The following is a 17,825-nucleotide window of genomic DNA, read 5'->3' as shown; positions in this document are numbered from 1 at the left end:
CTGCCTCTGTGTGTTTCCCTCTAGTCCTGATTGTCCTCACTGTCTTCACCTGTGTCATTTGTCTCGCCTGTGTTGGATTGCCCCTTGCATTTAGTCTCTGGGTGCATCCGAAATGCCAAGTGCCTACACAATCTGTCAGTAGACAGTCCCGTCTATCCGTGCTGTATTAGTGTACTTCTAGTGATGAAAAGATACAACAGAAAACTCAAAGTTCTCGGTCTTTTTTGATTCTTTTCAAAATCCAAAACAAAAAACGGCAACCAGAATTAAAATTTTTAGACACATCAAATCCATTATCCCTTTATATAGTATTTCTATTTCTGAATGAAACCTACATATATTGATATAAAACTTTGTATATATGTGGAACGTGAGAAGAAGAATACATTTCAATGAACACTGGTGTGCTACATTCTTAGCTGCTTTAAATCTACACTTTACCATTATTGGTTTTGATATTTCTTAATGTGGTTTTTAAATAAAAATGATATATACCACGTTTACATTTGAATCATTCCCTTTATTTACAGCATGGAAATCACATCAATCGTTTCTTCAGATAAATAGGTTGATAATTGTGAGAGATTCATGAAAATTGTGTGAATGAATCCTTTAACACGTTTTACAAATTAATTTCACTTGCCCATTGACTCTCTTATTTTCCATTATCTTCCCGCTGTCCTTCACTGCTTCTCTTGACTGTCATCCCTGTTACTCGCAGTAATCAATTGACTTCACCTGCCCCGAGATAACGGCTCAAAAGTAGATTAGCAACAAGCTAATTTGTGCCACAACCTGCTGTGTGCTGCATTTAGATGGAGTGTAAGCAGGAAAACAAAGTTAGATTCCTTCATGTTGTTTTTATTAGGTCCATTAGGCACCCTGCTGTACAGTCCCCGAGGTGACGTGTGCAACGCTTGTTTGTTTTTCTCTGGGCTCTGTTGGCGTTAATGATGTCACCGTTAATTGAGGCGCGCACACACACACACACACACACACACACACACACACACACACACACACACACACACTTGTCTCAGAGGGAGCATCGTATCAAGAGAGATATGTACAGTCAACGGTTTTATTCTAAAGATTCTAGGTCATTTACTTTTCTATAATCACAGTAGCATTGTTTGTCTCTCTGTAGCCAGAAATAAATTGAAAGCCATGAACATTTCAAGCTATTTTCTTTTCCTGGTTCTGTTAATACTACACAGACTGATTTCAGGGGTCAGAAGCTCACTAACCTTTTAATGTCTGTTGATGTTTCCTTTAACAGTTCTGAGCACTTGTTAATTATCTACATAAAATAGACCAAAATAGTCATCCTTGATTTGGAATTCACCAAACATATTAGCTTAAGTCGTGACTGCTTCCTGTATGATGGTGATTGCAGAAACAACCAAGCTAAACAGAAGCTAAGGTTGAGACATTGAAATCAATAAACTAGCCAAGTTCTTAGCTAAGACAGAAGCTAACATTGTGAATACTTGCTACCTTTAGCATAAAACAGGCTGCGTCTTATTGCCTTCAAACTTATGTTTGCTGGCCTTCAGGGGCAAACACTCTGACTGATGAATTTAGAGCAGATTTTGATATATTCCTCAAAACAGAACTCGTAATTCCAGGGTATTTATTTCATTATTTAAGAAAAACATTTTATTTTTTCATGTGAATGCAATGTGCTTCAGTATTTCTCTTTTTTTTTTTTCGCTCCAATTTCCAGGTTGTAAGACAAAGTAAAGTTGTTTTAAAGCTGGTAATTTGTCATCTTTTTAACGGCGGTGCGGTTATAGCAATTCCGCAGAGTTAGCTTATTAGTTTAACATGTAATTTAAGAAAGAACACATTCCAATTTCTTATACTGCCAGAAGTTGGATAGTGCTGCTTTAACTCTGTTGCCTCTCCATGTCCAACTATTACAGTTTTTTTTTTAAGGGGGGGCAGTGAGCCATTTCAGATGGTCACTGGACCTGATACTGCTCCAAAGCTGTTAAACATTGACTCGACCTCCTCCCATATTTCCCTAAAAAAAAACGTCCTCTCACCACTAGCCCTGAGCTAGAGCACTGTCCTCTTGGCCGACAGCCAGAGCCAAAGATAAGATGTAGGGCACTTAGCCTGGCAGCATCATGGGAGCCTTGTCGCCTGGAGGCCTGAATAATTCAGCGCCCAAGATAAATTTACTGCTTATGAAGTCATGCAAAACAGATAGAATTGAGCTTTATGTTATCCATACGTTATGTATGATTTTATGTGCATACCTGATTTCCTTGTGGAATTTCCTGTCTGTCTTTTTTGGGAGTGAAACTTTCAAACAACACCGGTAACACCCTCAGCCTTGTGTGTTCTTTAAAATTCTGAGTTTAGAGCTAAAGTAAACACTCATACGTGCAACTGGGAGCCAATATTTGCACCAGGTCCGTGTTCTGCACTTTCAACCACATCTATCAGACAGGTTTAACACCCTGAAGTTATCCTGTGACCTTGTGTTTGTGTGCAGACAGCCATGGGTGGGGTGTGACAGGGTTTCTTTTCAAACTTGATGTAAATGTTCCTCTGTCTCTGTCAACACAGCAGTCAAGTGACATAGCGGCAGCCATGTGCTACTCGGAAAACTTGTTCAATCACGTCCAAGTTGTTGTTCAGAGTAGTTAAGCAACAGGTTAATTATTTAGACAGCCAATGTTAGCTAAATAATCCATATAGTTAACATTATATCAGTGAGGAATACACATCACCAAAGTATTATAAGATTTCAGCCACCTCCTACCTAACCGTATAAATAGCTAGGTAACATTAGCCGTTTTCTGATGTAGCTAATAGCTAATCAAATGTTGTTTTTTACCCAATTATTACCAACGTTTTTCGCCAGATTTAAGGCCCTGACACACCAATGGCATCGTCAGCCGTCGGTCCTAGTGTGACCGTCAGTGAGCGGTCGAGTCCTAGTTTTTGCTGTGTGTCCGGCTCTGTCGCTACCCGTCGGCCCTCGCCGGCCAGAAGAGTCTCTCTAATTGGCTGTTCGAAGGTTTTATTTATCTCCAGCTCTCGACACAGGTTCAGGAAAGCCCCTTGAGCACGCTGCTGTAGTATCCATGCTTTCACCCATTAGTGCGGTTTCTCCTTATTTGTCTCCTCCGCCTCTTCTTTTCATTGCCTACTAAAAAACCAAGGACTGACAACGCCAGCGCCATTTTCAACTTTTTATCAGACATTATTCTCCATTAGTAGTCTACCTATAATGCGAGTGGTGCGCAACTGCGGTGTGAAAATGGTCTTCTCGTATCATAACAACGGTCTACTGCTGCCTGCTGGCACAGAGAGTTATTTCCTCTCACTCATGCACAGAACGTACTAGGTGGTTGGCCGTCGGCTGTAGTCTTTGTGGTGTGTTCAAGTGCAACTTTTTTGGCCAAGACAAAGACAAATGAGGTGACGCCACGGCCTTCGTTGCCACTACTTCTTTGCCTTCTACTTGGTGTGTCAGGGCCTTTAGGGTCTTCCTGATGCTGATCAATCTAGATGCAGTCACCCATTAATGAGTCACAAGTTACCATTAAACCACTTCCAATCAGGCGGCCGGCGATATGACATATCAGCATTTGAGCATCCCACCCTGAGCATGAGGTCAGAAAGAAATGGCTACTCTGTGAACACTGTCAGTGCTCCCTCTAAGGACTGAAACTTGTGCATCCTTTTTATTATAACCCTGTCTGTGAACCAGATATGAATCAGAAGGTCAAGAGGAAACAAAAAGTCAAGAGTTTCTAATCCTCGGTGTTGCAAATCCAGTTAAAAAAAAAAAAAAACACTGCTCCATCTCGGCCTCATCTCCATTATCTGGAAATAATATAATAGAGAGCCCGAGGTCGTCAGGACTACCTCCTCAAGATGAACAAGACAAATCATCTTTTCATTAGGGAAGAGATGGGAGAAGGAAATGAGAAAGAGCAGAATATGAAGACAGATGTTTCAGTGTGTGGAGGGAGGAGAGGGTTAGCCTGCGGGTCAGTCTTGGACACTGACTTTTATCACTGTAATATACTCGAGTCTCATGGTACACACTGTGTGATTAAATGACAATAGTAAAGTTCAGTATTTATGGTTTGATATGTATAAGTCATCTTTATTTGCTTTCATTACACAGTAAAACTACAAACCATCCCATGTTTTTACTTTCAAAACAGTGTCTTTATAAAAACGAGGCAAAATGAAATGACAACAACAAAAACAAGTCTAAAAATGATCACGCTTGAACCCAAACATCTGGGGAAAATACATTATTTGATGAATATGTCTAGGCCTATTCAGACTCGTGAGATATTTTATTTAAAAGCTTAAACTGACTGATTTTTCATTTTCAGCTCCTAAACAACAAGTCCTACATTTCCCACAATGCACTGAAGCATTGTTTCCTTAATGAGTCTCAATGCCACACAAGCAATTATATTTCAAACTTCTAAATGTAAACTTTTAACAATTTCAATTAGGGCCCGAACGATATGAAATTTTTGGTGCAGATGGCGATAATGGGGAGAAAAAAAAATCATATATATCGGCCGATATCTGTCTTAGATCTATATTTGATCTGTAGAGATAGATATACACATGTATTGTGTTGATCCCTCAAATGCAGTTATCAAACACTTGTGGAATAGATATATAACAAAGACAAGATAGTTGAGTAACTCGAAAGTAACTGTGCATTTACGTGCATCAATGCTTGACACTGGAGGGAGATAATGCTTCTTATAATTCATATAGCGCCCTCTGCTGGTGACAGCCAGAAAGAGAACTGCTACTGTAATACAATGATGCTCAAATGAAATGCTATTTCACTGGTAAATAAATCTACTATTTGCGCATATCTGCAATAATATTAGCCGATTCCAATAGTCACTGGATATGCTAATATTGGCCGATATTATCGGCAGGCTGATTAATGTGTCAGGCTCTAATTTCAATTATTTCATTCCATTTTAAATGTACAGTATGTCTTCAGGTTGATGGAGAAGAAAGTAGAATAGCTCATTTAAGACTCCACATGACTGCTTGGTGTTTAAGGAGGAAAATGTATACACTGACAAATTTAAATATTTTGTTTACGAAAACAGAAAATACAATACATGTGTGTTAGCAGATTCTGTCATGCCTCTATGACACGGGGACAAATTTAAAAAAGGAACATGTGGCGGGGGATGGGATAGACAAAATAACACTGTCACTTTAAGAGAAAAAAGTGGTGAGCAGCATAGGTCTGAATCATAGACTGTAAATAATAATTCATGTTATATACAGTCTATGATCTGAATTATATGCTTTTTTTTTTTCTTCTCCCAGAATGCTTCACTTTCTTCACAAGAGGTAAGACTTGAAGACACATTGACCTGAAAACGTGTGCCGCTATGACATCATGTTCACATCACTACAGGAGACAGTGTTGTCACATGTGTTTGACGCTCCGGTCTACTTCCTGGTTCTGTAATCAGGTTGTTCCTTCTTCCTGGTTTGGGAATGACAAACCCTAATATTAAATCTCATACTGGTTAAACTGGCTTCTTTGGTGTTGGTTAATCAATAAACTGTAATGACGTGCACAGCCTCCACAAACAGAGTCATATGTACACACATCATTGTTCAGCAGCATCAGTTGCCCTGCTTTACCACCCTTTGAGCAAGGCACATCGAAATATGTAATACAGGAGGAAATGGAGACGATTCCTCCTTCTGGTCGTAAATAACTGGCCTGTGTGACTCTGAATGTCACGGTCGCCACCGTCACCCTCATCAGCAGCTGCAGCACTTTGGACTCACGTGGAGCTGGACCACAGAGGGACGTCGCTTTTTCTCCTCTTGTGCTGATGTTTGAATGTGTGGGTTTTAATTAGTGTCCAGATGTTGTTTTCTTTTCTCCTCTGTTAGGAATGCCTGCATTTAAAGATATTTTAAATGTTATACACATTCAGAAACAGGAAAACACGTGTAGCTTTAAGTGATTAAAAAAAGTGACACATCACCTTTATTTCTACCGTTTCTCTTTGTCTGCGTCTTCCGTCTGCTCCTGCTGAGAACAAAATAATCAGAGGTTAATCATTGTCATCACTTTTCCATTCTTCAAGGGTTTTTATTTTTTCACTTTGGAAAGACAAAAGTCAACACTTTGAGCTGACAATGAAATGAAACAAACACGGACGTATTAAGTCCCCTAAAGCTGAAAATTGATTCTCTGTTATTTGTATAATCAATGAATCATAAGGTTAATGTCTCTCCACCCTAAAACAAATTTGATTATGAGGCTGATTCTGTTCAGGCATGAGAATCCAAGCCAAGCCTCTGATCTCTGAAGCCGGATTTTCAGTATCTGCTCCAGGACGAGGTCACAAGTATCTTGTGTTTATCTCAAATTTAAAGCCTGAAGGACGAGCTGTTAACAATTTCTGTACAACTTGTAATATTCTTCTGACCATGTAATGAATTAAAACAGCCTCCTGAACAAAATGTTATTCATCAAAGACATAAAAACCCTCCGCTTTGTGGAACAAAATATAAACAGTAAGACAAGGCAAGCACACACACATCAATAGTGTTTATTTATACCAACACTTATTTAACCTCAGGTGTCAGCAGGGAGCAGCCTGACGGGAGACAAAGAGGGATACAGAGGAAGACGTTTCCAGGATACAGACCTGCTGGGACTCTGACGTGGTCCGGCTCTTTGGCTCCGCCTCCACAGGAGACGTAGGAACACTGCCGTTGGAGTCTGATATTAGCAGAGTGCGCCTCTCCCTTGTTGGTTTTTCAGTCTTTGTCACCCTGAACCTGAAGAAAAAAAAAACAAACAATGAACACGAGTTCTGGTTTAGCGCAGTCAGATTATTAAAACATAATTAAAAACACACCAAGGAAGGTGTTTACTGTTGAGCGCTTTTAAGACACTTTTTCAAAAAGGAAGCCAGTGGGATTTGTTTTTTTCTAGGTCAAATAAAAAAAAAAAAAGGAAGAGAAAATGTGTGGCCATGTCCTTTTACCTTCTTTTTTTTATATATAAAAACGTGTACCACAGAAATCATCAGAAAACAATCTTTAAATATGTTCAGTCATGACTCAGTTTGATATCAGCCTCACTATGACTCTCACCTGACGTTTACACTTCTCTCATCCAGCCGTGCACACACACGCACGCACGCACGCACGCACGCACGCACGCACGCACGCACGCACGCACGCACGCACGCACGCACGCACGCACGCACGCACGCACGCACGCACGCGCACACAAACATACACTGACACACTCACTCACTCCAGCAGCTTTAATTAAATCAGCGAATGAATATTCGTATCCAGGTCATGCTGACCCTGTGCGTACGCGTCCATTCATCTGGGTTTGAAAATGAGAGCAGCCTCTTCTGCATCCCAATCAGCTCGCAGTGGGACGTTTAGGATGAGGAGGAGGATCGCCGCGTGACACAGACGTGGCGGAGAACGTTACCGAGTTCAATCGCAGACTGAGAAATGTTCTCCTTGATTTAATGATCATAGACATCTTACAGTGGCTTTTAATCCTCTTTTCAGAACTGAGAAATGTTCATTCTTACTAAATAAAAAGACAGAAAAGTCTTGTTTCTTGTACAAAGTAATAAAGAGGACATATTATCCCCCTTCTCCACCTTTTCAAACAGTCGCCTGTGGTCTAAATGAAACATCTGTGCTGTGCTTTGGAAGAAATATAACATGAATCAAGCACCAGAGGAGCTTTGTGACCCTGTATAAACCAGCTCTCTCAGAACGCTCTGTTTTGGTGTGTGTGTCTCTTTAAATGTAATGACCCCCCCCCTGAGTTTTCCCAGTAGACATCACTCCTCTGTAGAGAGAATAAAAATGGCGGACCTGCGCCAAAAAAGTTTTGTTCTAGGCTGCGGGTGGAGTCCATGGGTGGAGATACCAGGAGAGGGGAGGGGATTTTTTTTTTTTTTTTACAAGGACCCCACTGTGATGTCACAAGGAGAGCAAATTTGAAACAGAGCTATTTTTCTCTGTGTTGTAAGACTTATGTAGACCACAAACAAAGGACTGGATGGATTTATTTCATATTTTGTGGGTCGGTAGACACTCAGGTTACCCAAATATATGTTCAAAAACATTGTCGAAGTGGATTTTTCACAATATGTCCCCTTTAATCTATAGCTATTCAACATGAATTTATTCAGTTATTATGTTTCGATATTGTTTCGACTTAAAGTGGCAAAGTCCAAAGAAAATAATAGTCATCTCAATGACATCAGCTAAACTATTCAGTGAGTTTCAAAGGCAAAGGTCTTGACAGAAAGAGGCAAACACTGAATGAATCAGTGAATACAGAAATACACAGCAGAGGAATGCTGAGATTGAAATTACTGCATGTTTTCAAACAGCGAAGGAATCAGGAAGGAAGCATGGACCAAATATTTATGCACAAACATGCACATAGTACTTTCAATAGGCGAGACATCCCACACACTGTCAAACACTCCTCAAGCACAAATGCTGCCTCGCTGCTTCTTTTATAAAGACTATGAGCTGACACTTGAATGCGTCAATTCTTAAGTATTTGAGCAATAAGAGTTAAACAGCACATGTTTTGGGTTATATCATTTCATAAAGGAATCAAGCAGCTGTCCTGTCATATTCAGAGGACTGAGCTCTCCTATAGCTGTGTTCCTCTGTTTAACTCCGATCACACTCAGGTTGTGTTTGATTTTTCACAAAATAAAGTGAAATAGATCCAGCCTCAAGCGGACCCTTGACCAACTGCGGGATTTAGCACTTCTGCATTGGTTTCATTTTCCAACACTGATGTTTGCTGCTTGGTTCTAACATATATAGCTATCTTCAGTAGAAGCTGGTAAACTTGAATTGTTATGTGATTGCAACAACTCAGTTTCGTTGGAGGGTTAGTTCTTGGGTTATTTAGAAAAATGTTGAACAAAATACAGGAGGTAAGTGAAAGGTAAAGTCGGTAGTTTGACATCCTTCATGTGACCAACAGCTCAAAGAAAACAGGCCACCTTAGTTAGAGAGCTGTTAGATATCACTCTGTCTTTGTTGTGTGTGAACCTCTGCTGGTTTGTGTAATCATTCACAGCAGTCATTGGTTCCTGAACACAAGTTAACCCCTGAAACTTGGCTCATTCACAGTGTTGGGAATTCGTGCAGTGTGGTTTTTTTTTTCCCCAGGCTTCATCCTGACTGTTCACCTGTGGTGTTTCCAGGTCACTGGCTTGGTGTCAAAGTGCAGATCAATCGTAGTCTTAGTAATTAATTGTAGATTTTTGAGCAATGATTAGTTGAGTCAGTGTTTAAATGTTGTGTGTGCAATAATAGTTTATTTGTTTTGAATTAACCTCTGCATGTGGAAAAAAAACAGATTCTAAAGAAAAATCCTAAAACAGCATGTCGAACTCCATTCTCCTCTTGACTTGCATCAGACACACAGTCAAACTCAGTCACACACACACACACACACACACACACACAGCCACACACAGCCACACACACCTGCCCACCTGCCTACAGCCAGCACCGTGACCTCTCCAAGCTGGCTGCGGCGCTGCTCCGTCTTGCGTGCCGACGGCCTCCTCATCAGCGGCCATTTCTTCTGGCTGCAGCGCGTGCAGATGTTCTTGTGACCGCCCAGCCCGCCGATGGTGTGCAGGTGGCTGCAGGTGTGCTTGGCGGCTCCTGGGGGCGCGCCCGGGGATATGGGAGTCATCGGAGGGGACGGGGTGTCGGGAGAGGTCGGGGTTAATGGAGGACTGAAAACAGAAAAAACAAAAAGGGTTGTTATTAATATATCAGTAGTAATGAAAACGTAGAGATAAAAGAACAAAGACATCCTTTATAGGTCAGCACAATAAAAGATACCAGAGAAATGAAAAGGAGTGAGACATCAGCGACACACACAGAACAACACACTTTTTCTCTTCTTTTTTTCTTTACAGTGTTTACAGTTCTCTGAAGTGTGTTTTCTTTTTTTAGGGGGAGAGTGTGTGAATGTTTTATGACCCAGGAGAGCAGCTCTTCACATTGTTTACACTCAGGTGGAGTAAACAGAGTCTCTGCGCCCTGACATAAACATTTAATAAACAGTGTGTGTGTGTTTGTGTGTGTGTGTGTGTGTGTCAAGGGAAAAAACAGCATTAATGAGTTACAGTAGGTCTGTTTGATGTGTGTCCCTCTGCGTTGTCGAGCTACAGCATAAATAGACACTAACTGTAAGAGCTTTAAAGGGAGAGAGAGAGGGGGGGGGGGGGCGGTGCTAAGATACAGCAACTGGCAGTAAGTATGTGAACACCTGAACATTAAGGTTTTATGCAATGATTGAATATTTTATTCCTAAATTTGGAGCGCAAATAATCTGCAATGAAAGCCTGCCCTCTGCTGGGGAGGCTTTGTATGACATTTTAAGGAGCTGTATTCAGCACGAAGCCAAGCTCAGATTACAAGAACATCATATTTTTACTGTTTACCTTTAAAAGAGAAGCGTTGAAAATAAAATAGCTACAGCCAAATCATTCCTTGTTATTGAGGCAACCTCAGCACAGTTTGGATGTCTGATACAGCAGATACTAGACAACAAGTTTATATTCATTTTGAACAACAAACAGCGCTTAAACATCCTTTTGTTTCCACCTAATGAAGTATTTTATGACCATAGGTATCCAGAAAGTATGTCACCACAGGACTCAAACTCAGGAAACACACTGAAATGAACTGCCCCGGCTTTACATTTAGATTTGCATTTTCACTGGAGAACCATGGATTAGGCAAATTAGACCCATGACAGATTAATAATGATTGGCAGCATTGACTAAGTTATTTCCACAGACAAGTAAAACATATGAAAGATATGAAAATGTTTTATCGTGATAACACTTTTAGTCATATCGCTCAGCCCTATGAGGACCAAAGCCGAACTTAAATGTTTATGAACAGATCCCCACCTCATTCAGAATTTGAAATACATCATCACCCGCAGGCCATTGCGTCCTGAATTTGCAAATGAAACCTGCTAAAGATTTAGTTGAAGTCTGCCCTGTAAGGAACGAGCCAACTCAAGAGGAAACAGATATCCATCTTGTTTCCATCAGAGGTTCATTTTTAGATCTGTTCCTTCCTTTTTCCTGTAATTACTACAATATTTCAGACATCCCTTACCCCCTTAAACTACACAGTAAAACATTTCATAAGGAAATGGTAAGAACGTTTTGATAAATATAACCAGCAGAGATCACTTGGAAACCTCAGTGTAAACAATGCCAGGTTACATATATCAGATTAAGACCCTAAGACTCTGGATTAAAATGTATTTTCCTCATGTACAGTGTGAGGTTTCCGCAGCAGGGTTTCAAACATGAGCAGAAACGACAGGGGGGGGAAACAGACATGGCAAAGGGGAGATGAAGTGATGTAACAGAGCATCTTGTGGACAAAGAGGAAGGGGACTGAAGGACAGAGGGATGAGAGAGGAGAAGCGGAGAGGTGGAGGCTGGAGTACTGACGTGGAGAGCAGCACTGAGGCGAGTTAAGTACCAAATCTGGAGGGAGAGATAGCGAGGCCTGGCCACACTACAGTCACTCTCTCCATCCGTCTCTCTTTTTTTTGCCTCCATCCCTCCCTCTCTTTCTTTATTTTCCTTCTCCCTGTCTGTCTCGCCCCTTTAAGTCTCCCATAAATTACCCCCGCTGATACCCGTCTCCCCCCTTACTCCACCTTCTCTAAGTGATCCACTGGCAGACTGCCCAGCCTGGCTGGAAAGAGAGAGGGAGAGAGAAAGAAAGGAAGAGGGAATACTACAGAGCAACTAAATGAGCAAAACAAAAAAGTGAAGGGAATCCGGGGAGAAATATGTGGGCAAAAAAAAAGATTTGGACACAGAACTGAGGAAACTAAACACATGAAAGTGACCGAGGGAAGTGTGTGCGTTCGCAGTGTGACTGAGCAGAAAACCTCAAAAGCTAATCTTTAGTACACTCCTTCCATTTATCCACAGTTTCCTCCCAACAAAAGGTGAACATTCTTCCTTCTTTGTCTCCCCCTTTTTTTCCTCCCAGAACAATACGTCGGAGACACTAAAACAAAGATGACAGGAGGAGAGAAAGAGAGAAGGGGGAAAGCATACGGCGCTAACTCAATTTGCTCACACTCCTCTTCTGTCACGAGCATCTCCTCCTCCAATCTGTCCATCTACCCGACTCCCTGTCCTTTGATCTACCAGAGTCCAGTGAGGACGGCTAATCTTAGCTTGTACCACTGGCTCCTGTTGTTAGGATGGAGGGTTGTTTTAATGAAGAAAGATTAGAAATGTGTTTGCGTAAGTGCGAATAAATAAAAAAAACACTTCAATCAATTTTAAGGGCTACAGATTTCATGCTAGCTAAAGTTAGCTGTTTACAGTTCGCTAAGTAGTAGTTGCTATTTCCTCTTAAAATGTCTTCACTTACACCAACACAAAAACAACAAGTAGTACATTCTGTTTAAACAAATTTGGTAGCTAATTTTGTGGTAAGATAACCTCCAAAATGATGACTCAGCATTAGCTCGCAAACCAGCCAACTAAGCTATTGTTAGCTCCATGAGTTGGTTAATTTTCTGTCTCTAACTGATTCATTAACTTTACATACAGGACTAAAAATCCTAAATAGCATCAAAAGGGTTTTAATATAAAGATTATTCAGTAATATAGATAACACCGTGCGGTAGAGTACGCTAAAGCTAACAGGTATTTCAGTAATATTTCCAGAAGTTTTCACGTGTCAGATACGGAAATAAACCAATGCTTTGTTCTATATTGTAGAATAGAAAAGGTGAGAATTCTGCTCTGCTCAGTGAGAATTGTGAGAATCAACTCACAGCAATCAGGTGTGTGTACCTGATTGACAGGTGTGTGTGGAGCTTTTATATACTCTGAGTCTCTAGTGCTCTGTGTTGACTCATTAACTAAGAACTTTGTGTTTTAGATTTCTATTACCGGTCTCCCAAGGTATAACTTGGGGTGCTGGATAGTTTCGTTGCAACTCAGACCTTTTGTGTTATCAAATGTCTCCATGGCAGCTGTTGCTTTTTGTTTCATGTTTTCTGGGTCTCCTGGACAATTTTGGTTTTGAGTCAGCTGCTTAGTGGTTTAGTTAATCATTTTCGGTGCATTATTTAGGTTAGGAAGTCTGTTGTGGCTCTATACAGTTTCATTGTTTTTTCCCCCTTTCCAATCTATCGCTATTGTGATTATCCTTCTGGGATAACTTTGAGATACCCCTGGATCAGCAGCTGCGTCCCACTCCACCCCTTCCTGACAGTTATAAGTAGAATGAGGAAAATGTATTGTTGGATGTAATAAATAGAGATTGATGAAATGTTATTTTTAAGTAGATTTCAGAGAAGGGTAATTCAGTAGAACTAATTTGTTAGTTCATTCCCCTTTTTAATTACAGTCACAGTTACATTCACATTCTTCTGCCTAAGCCATCAATAAGGAAACACAACATCTAAGCTCCAAATGCTTCCAGCTCTGAGGTCTTTACACCGGCTCCCAGTCTGCCAGAGAACAGATTGTAAAATACTGCACTGAATGGTTTAAGCCTCAGACCAGGGTACGGGCTCCCTCTTGTGGAGTCTCTGATTTATTCATTTTTTTTATAAATAAAGATGTACAAATCAAATCCTTGACAAGCAAAGCTGTGATGGCAAGCAGAGGAAGCAATAACGACGGTTCAAAAACATAGCATTTTTAGCTCCAAAGGGGAAATGAAACTGTCGAGCAGCACAGCAGAAAGTGACATGGATGACAGTGAACTCAGCACGAGGGCAAGTGGTGACGTTAGCAGTGCCAGGGGAGGTTTCTGCACCCGTTAGCAACAAACGACCCAAAAGAGTAAGGAAAAAGACTCAAGTTACAACAAGTTCAGATTTTTGGAGAGGCAGAGAGAATGAGCCCAGGCCACAGTGCTTCCACAGTCAGGAATAAAACTGTGTAAACTGGATATTTAGTTAAAAAGCCCTGCGCTATTGTAAGTCAGTGTTGTTCATTATGGTGGTACTCGGAACGCCAATTTTTTTTTCTGAGGTGGAACTCATTGTGAAAAGTTTGAGAACCGTTGCATTAGTGACCTTCTGATTAACGATGATCCATCCAGAACGCTCTCGTTCAATCTAAAATAGGTCTGCTTTCTGTCCACCGGGGTTCAGAACCAAACAGTTTCTATGCTCTGAATATCTGGAACAAACTCCCAGAAAACTGCAGGTCTGCTGAAACTCTCTGAGACTCACATGTTGACAGCTGCCTTTCAATTTATTTAACTATAACTGTGCACTGTTGTTGTTTTGTATATTACTCTTAATATTTTAGCTTCTGTTTTAGCTGCTTTTATTTTTTTCTTCTCTTTGATGTTTAAGGTTTTGTTTGAATGAATTTGAAATGCCTTAATACCTTAGTACACTGATGAATGTCCCCAGCTGCTTGCTCTCAATCAAACCTGCCAATCAGGAGACGTATCAGAGGAGAACTGTGGCCTAAATGCCTTCAATGCTCATCTCCTGCTCTGGATAACTCTCGTCTCGGCCTGTAGTGACTCCAACAAGCTTCCATGAAGGATTATGCTGCCATCTGCTGGTTGAGAGAGGGACACTTACCCATCAGTGGAGTCGATGCTGTTTTCATGAATCATGGCTTTCAGGGCGTCGGAGTTTGCTGAAAATGAGAGAGAGAAAGAAAGTTAAAGACGTCTACTGATAAAAGAAAGGAGCAGAAGGAGGGAGAGATAAAAGAAGGGTTAGGAATTAGCGACGGCAACGCTTCAGCGACTTCAAAAGCAGAGCGCTTATTGAAGGATAGCGACAACGGATTAACTCTTAACACAATTAGACGGCACGTCACATGCACACAACAACCTCAGAGGACGATTTCAAAGCAGGAAAAAAACCAAACATTTGGGAGCAAAAAGGACCTCGGAGTATGACTCAGAAAATGTAAAGGTCATGTTTTTTGCACGGGGTAGATGAAGTCAAGATTTATACAAAGAGACAGATTTCCCTAAGGTTTAACCGTGATGCACTCACTGACTTGCACATGAGGGCGCAGCAGATAAAGGAGGCAGTGCAGACCTTCAGGGGAAAAAAGAAAAGACGTGTAGAAGTCTCATTCTAAAGATTGATCCAAATATGGAAAAAATATCTGTCTAATTCTGTCATCCTCATATCAACATCAGGCACCACAAGGGTGGACAAGACAACCCAGAAGAACTGCTATTTTTAAGTCCAAAAGTTTAATGAACCTCCTTTTGCTTTAGTCATTTCATGATAAAAAAATAAAAATAAATCCATTGGGTTTCGATGAAGTAATTAGCTCCTCTAGAGTTTAAAACACAGACACTGAGAAATGACACATGACAGAGTCAGCTCTGTGACGACCTTCACTCAGAAACGATCTGTAGATGGCAGTCTACTACTCCCACTCTGATTGTGTCTTCATTCAAACACAATCTGCTGCTGCTGGACGTGTAAAATGCACTCATCAGTTCATGTGACATACAAACTTATTTCCATCAAAACAGAGGAAGAGTTTTTAAAGAAGCCAGTTTGTAAAGTGTGTGTACATTTTGTTCTTGGTTGAGTATTGTAGGAATAAATCTTCTGAGAGGCTGCCGAGCTGACACAGTCATTTTCCTATACGACTGTTTATTTTTAAAGTAGCAATCCAGAGCCACGTCGACTCATCAGACCCTGTGAGGGTGAGTCATGATTTAAGGGACTCCAAGGCTCCAAACATAGATGCTACGTGAAGTTAACACGAGTCAGTTCACACATTAACTCTTTACTTTAAAAGAACTGCTGTGCTTTTTTTCCCTTTAACAACTTTGTAATAATAAACTGTCTTAATGTACCTGATATTATACAGAGAGGAGTTAACCTTGTTGACAACTCTATATATAAAGATTTAACTGAAACGACTACTAAAGTTATGAATAGGATGTAGAGGGAGGGGGAGAGATTTCATTCTTAATAATGAATTCTCATTGAGGCCGTTCGGACAGAACTTCTACGGAGAAACAAAAAAAATGACAAACAGTCCAATGGAATAGCAGGATGGAAAACCCATGACGACATGTTGCTATAGTGATGCCATAATGTTTAAAAAAAGTAGTTTAAGAATTAGAATGACATCATTTTGAGGCGATTATTTCCTGTAATTTTTAAAAATGTAATTGTATTGATTGATGTTTCCCTACATACACAGCTTCGATTAATATTCAAACTGAAAAGTTAAATTAAATTAGAGAAGGAGAGGGGGGGGCTTTCAGCAGGGGATGAGGGCTGGAGTCAAACAAGACAAACTCTGGTTGTCACAAACTGAGTCCACTGTGCCGCGGTTTGTTTGTCCTTAAACCTCTTAAAATGAATAAGATGAACATTTTTCCTAAACAGCTGACGTGAGAGCAGTAAGCGCTGATAGTTCTGCTGATAGAGCTGATAATCTTCTACAGAACGACTGTCTCCCTCCTTTATCTTCTTCGACATCTTGTTGTCTTCTTTCTTTTCTTTTGGATGAATTATTCAAGTTAATTAAAAACATGTTCAGTCTATAAATTCCTGCCATCATGAATCAGGACTTTGTACCTTTGGACTTTGTACTATGAACAGAACTCAAGTCGTTATAAATCCCTCCCATGTGTAAAAAAAAAAAATCTGTTGTCAAGACTGAAATGCAACTCAACATCAAACCTGCGTGATATTAAATCAATATATAATGAATTTAAATCTCTGGAAACTGCAATTTCTTTTTTTAATCATTAAAATATCCAAGACAACTTTTTGTACTTAGAAATTAAAGTCACATTAATCAAAATATTATAAACAGCCTGATAAAAACTAGTTTTATTTTTAACTGAGAGAAACGTTGTGATGTACTTTGGAGGGGGATTGAGGGTCAGACATGACATAGGGGTGGCAGTGGCTCAGTAGTAAAGTCTGTCGTTTGGGGTTTGATCCCCAGCTCCTGTAGCCACATGTCCGATGTGTCCTTTGGCAAGACACTTAACCCCAAGTTGCTCCCACTGCTTCATCAGCAGGGCATGAATGTGTATGAATGGATTAGCAACGTGGTTCTCAAAATTGTATTTCAATTGTATTAATCATTTCACTTTTCCCTCTGCATTCTGAATTTATTCTTAACATTTCCACTTTGATCTTGAAGTGCATCATGTCAAAAACTCTTCCTCCTCTCTTTATTTATTTCTCCTGTAGATCTACTCTGTCATATAAAGTGTTTGTTTTCATCCTATATTAGCTTTATTAGACACTAAACTCATTTTGATCTGTATCTCTCTTGTTGCACATTAACACGGTGTGTCAGGAAAGTGTTGAGATTTATTCTGAATATGCCACCATGATCCAGCTAAGAGGGGGTTATTATTTCCCTTCCCAGTAATCTAATGAAGATCCATTCTGTGGAAAACCATGATGTCATCATCGTAGTGTAAATCTGCAGTCATCTGTTAAAGTCATTCAATTCTCTGAGGTTTGTCCTGAAGTTGAACTTCTGATTCCTGTTTCACTTTCTCTCTCTCTCTCTCACACACACACACACCTGAACAATGAACCTGTTGAAGAGTTCCAGCATCAATGACTTCTTTAGAAAGAGGGATACTACACGGCCTAAATGAAGGAAATCCTCTGGATCCAAGAGGGTTTGTGAGAATTTTGTGGAAATGGATCTCAAGCAAATAAAGACATAATAATATTTTTAAAAATGAATAAAAGATGCAGAAACAGGATTGCTCCTTGTAAC

At 40.3% G+C, this 17,825-nt stretch overlaps 1 protein-coding gene across 5 annotated transcripts in view; it reads right to left on the bottom strand.

Annotated features, from left to right (window-relative positions):
* Positions 1 to 4,101: 4,101 nt before the first annotated feature.
* Positions 4,102 to 17,825, bottom strand: part of rell1 (RELT like 1) — a 28,143-nt gene continuing 14,419 nt past the window's right edge. For 2 of the 5 annotated variants that reach the window (XM_065950571.1, XM_020629132.3), the window contains 5 exons: positions 14,672 to 14,729; positions 9,549 to 9,797; positions 6,690 to 6,822; positions 6,021 to 6,067; positions 4,102 to 5,931 (listed from right to left, as the gene is read on the bottom strand). In XM_065950571.1, coding sequence (XP_065806643.1) covers positions 6,029 to 6,067; positions 6,690 to 6,822; positions 9,549 to 9,797; positions 14,672 to 14,729 — 479 coding nt within the window. In that variant the 3' untranslated portion in view covers positions 4,102 to 5,931; positions 6,021 to 6,028. Of the gene's footprint in view, positions 5,932 to 6,020; positions 6,068 to 6,689; positions 6,823 to 9,540; positions 9,798 to 14,671; positions 14,730 to 17,825 lie in introns of those variants that run through there. The other 3 variants (XM_065950570.1, XR_010665022.1, XR_010665021.1) reach the window with 3 other exon arrangements.

This window comes from Labrus bergylta, chromosome 22, assembly GCF_963930695.1.
Source record: "Labrus bergylta chromosome 22, fLabBer1.1, whole genome shotgun sequence".
Classification (NCBI taxonomy): Eukaryota; Metazoa; Chordata; class Actinopteri; order Labriformes; family Labridae; genus Labrus; species Labrus bergylta.
Note: the sequence above shows the minus strand (reverse complement) of the source record. Positions and strands in the feature narration are given on the sequence as shown.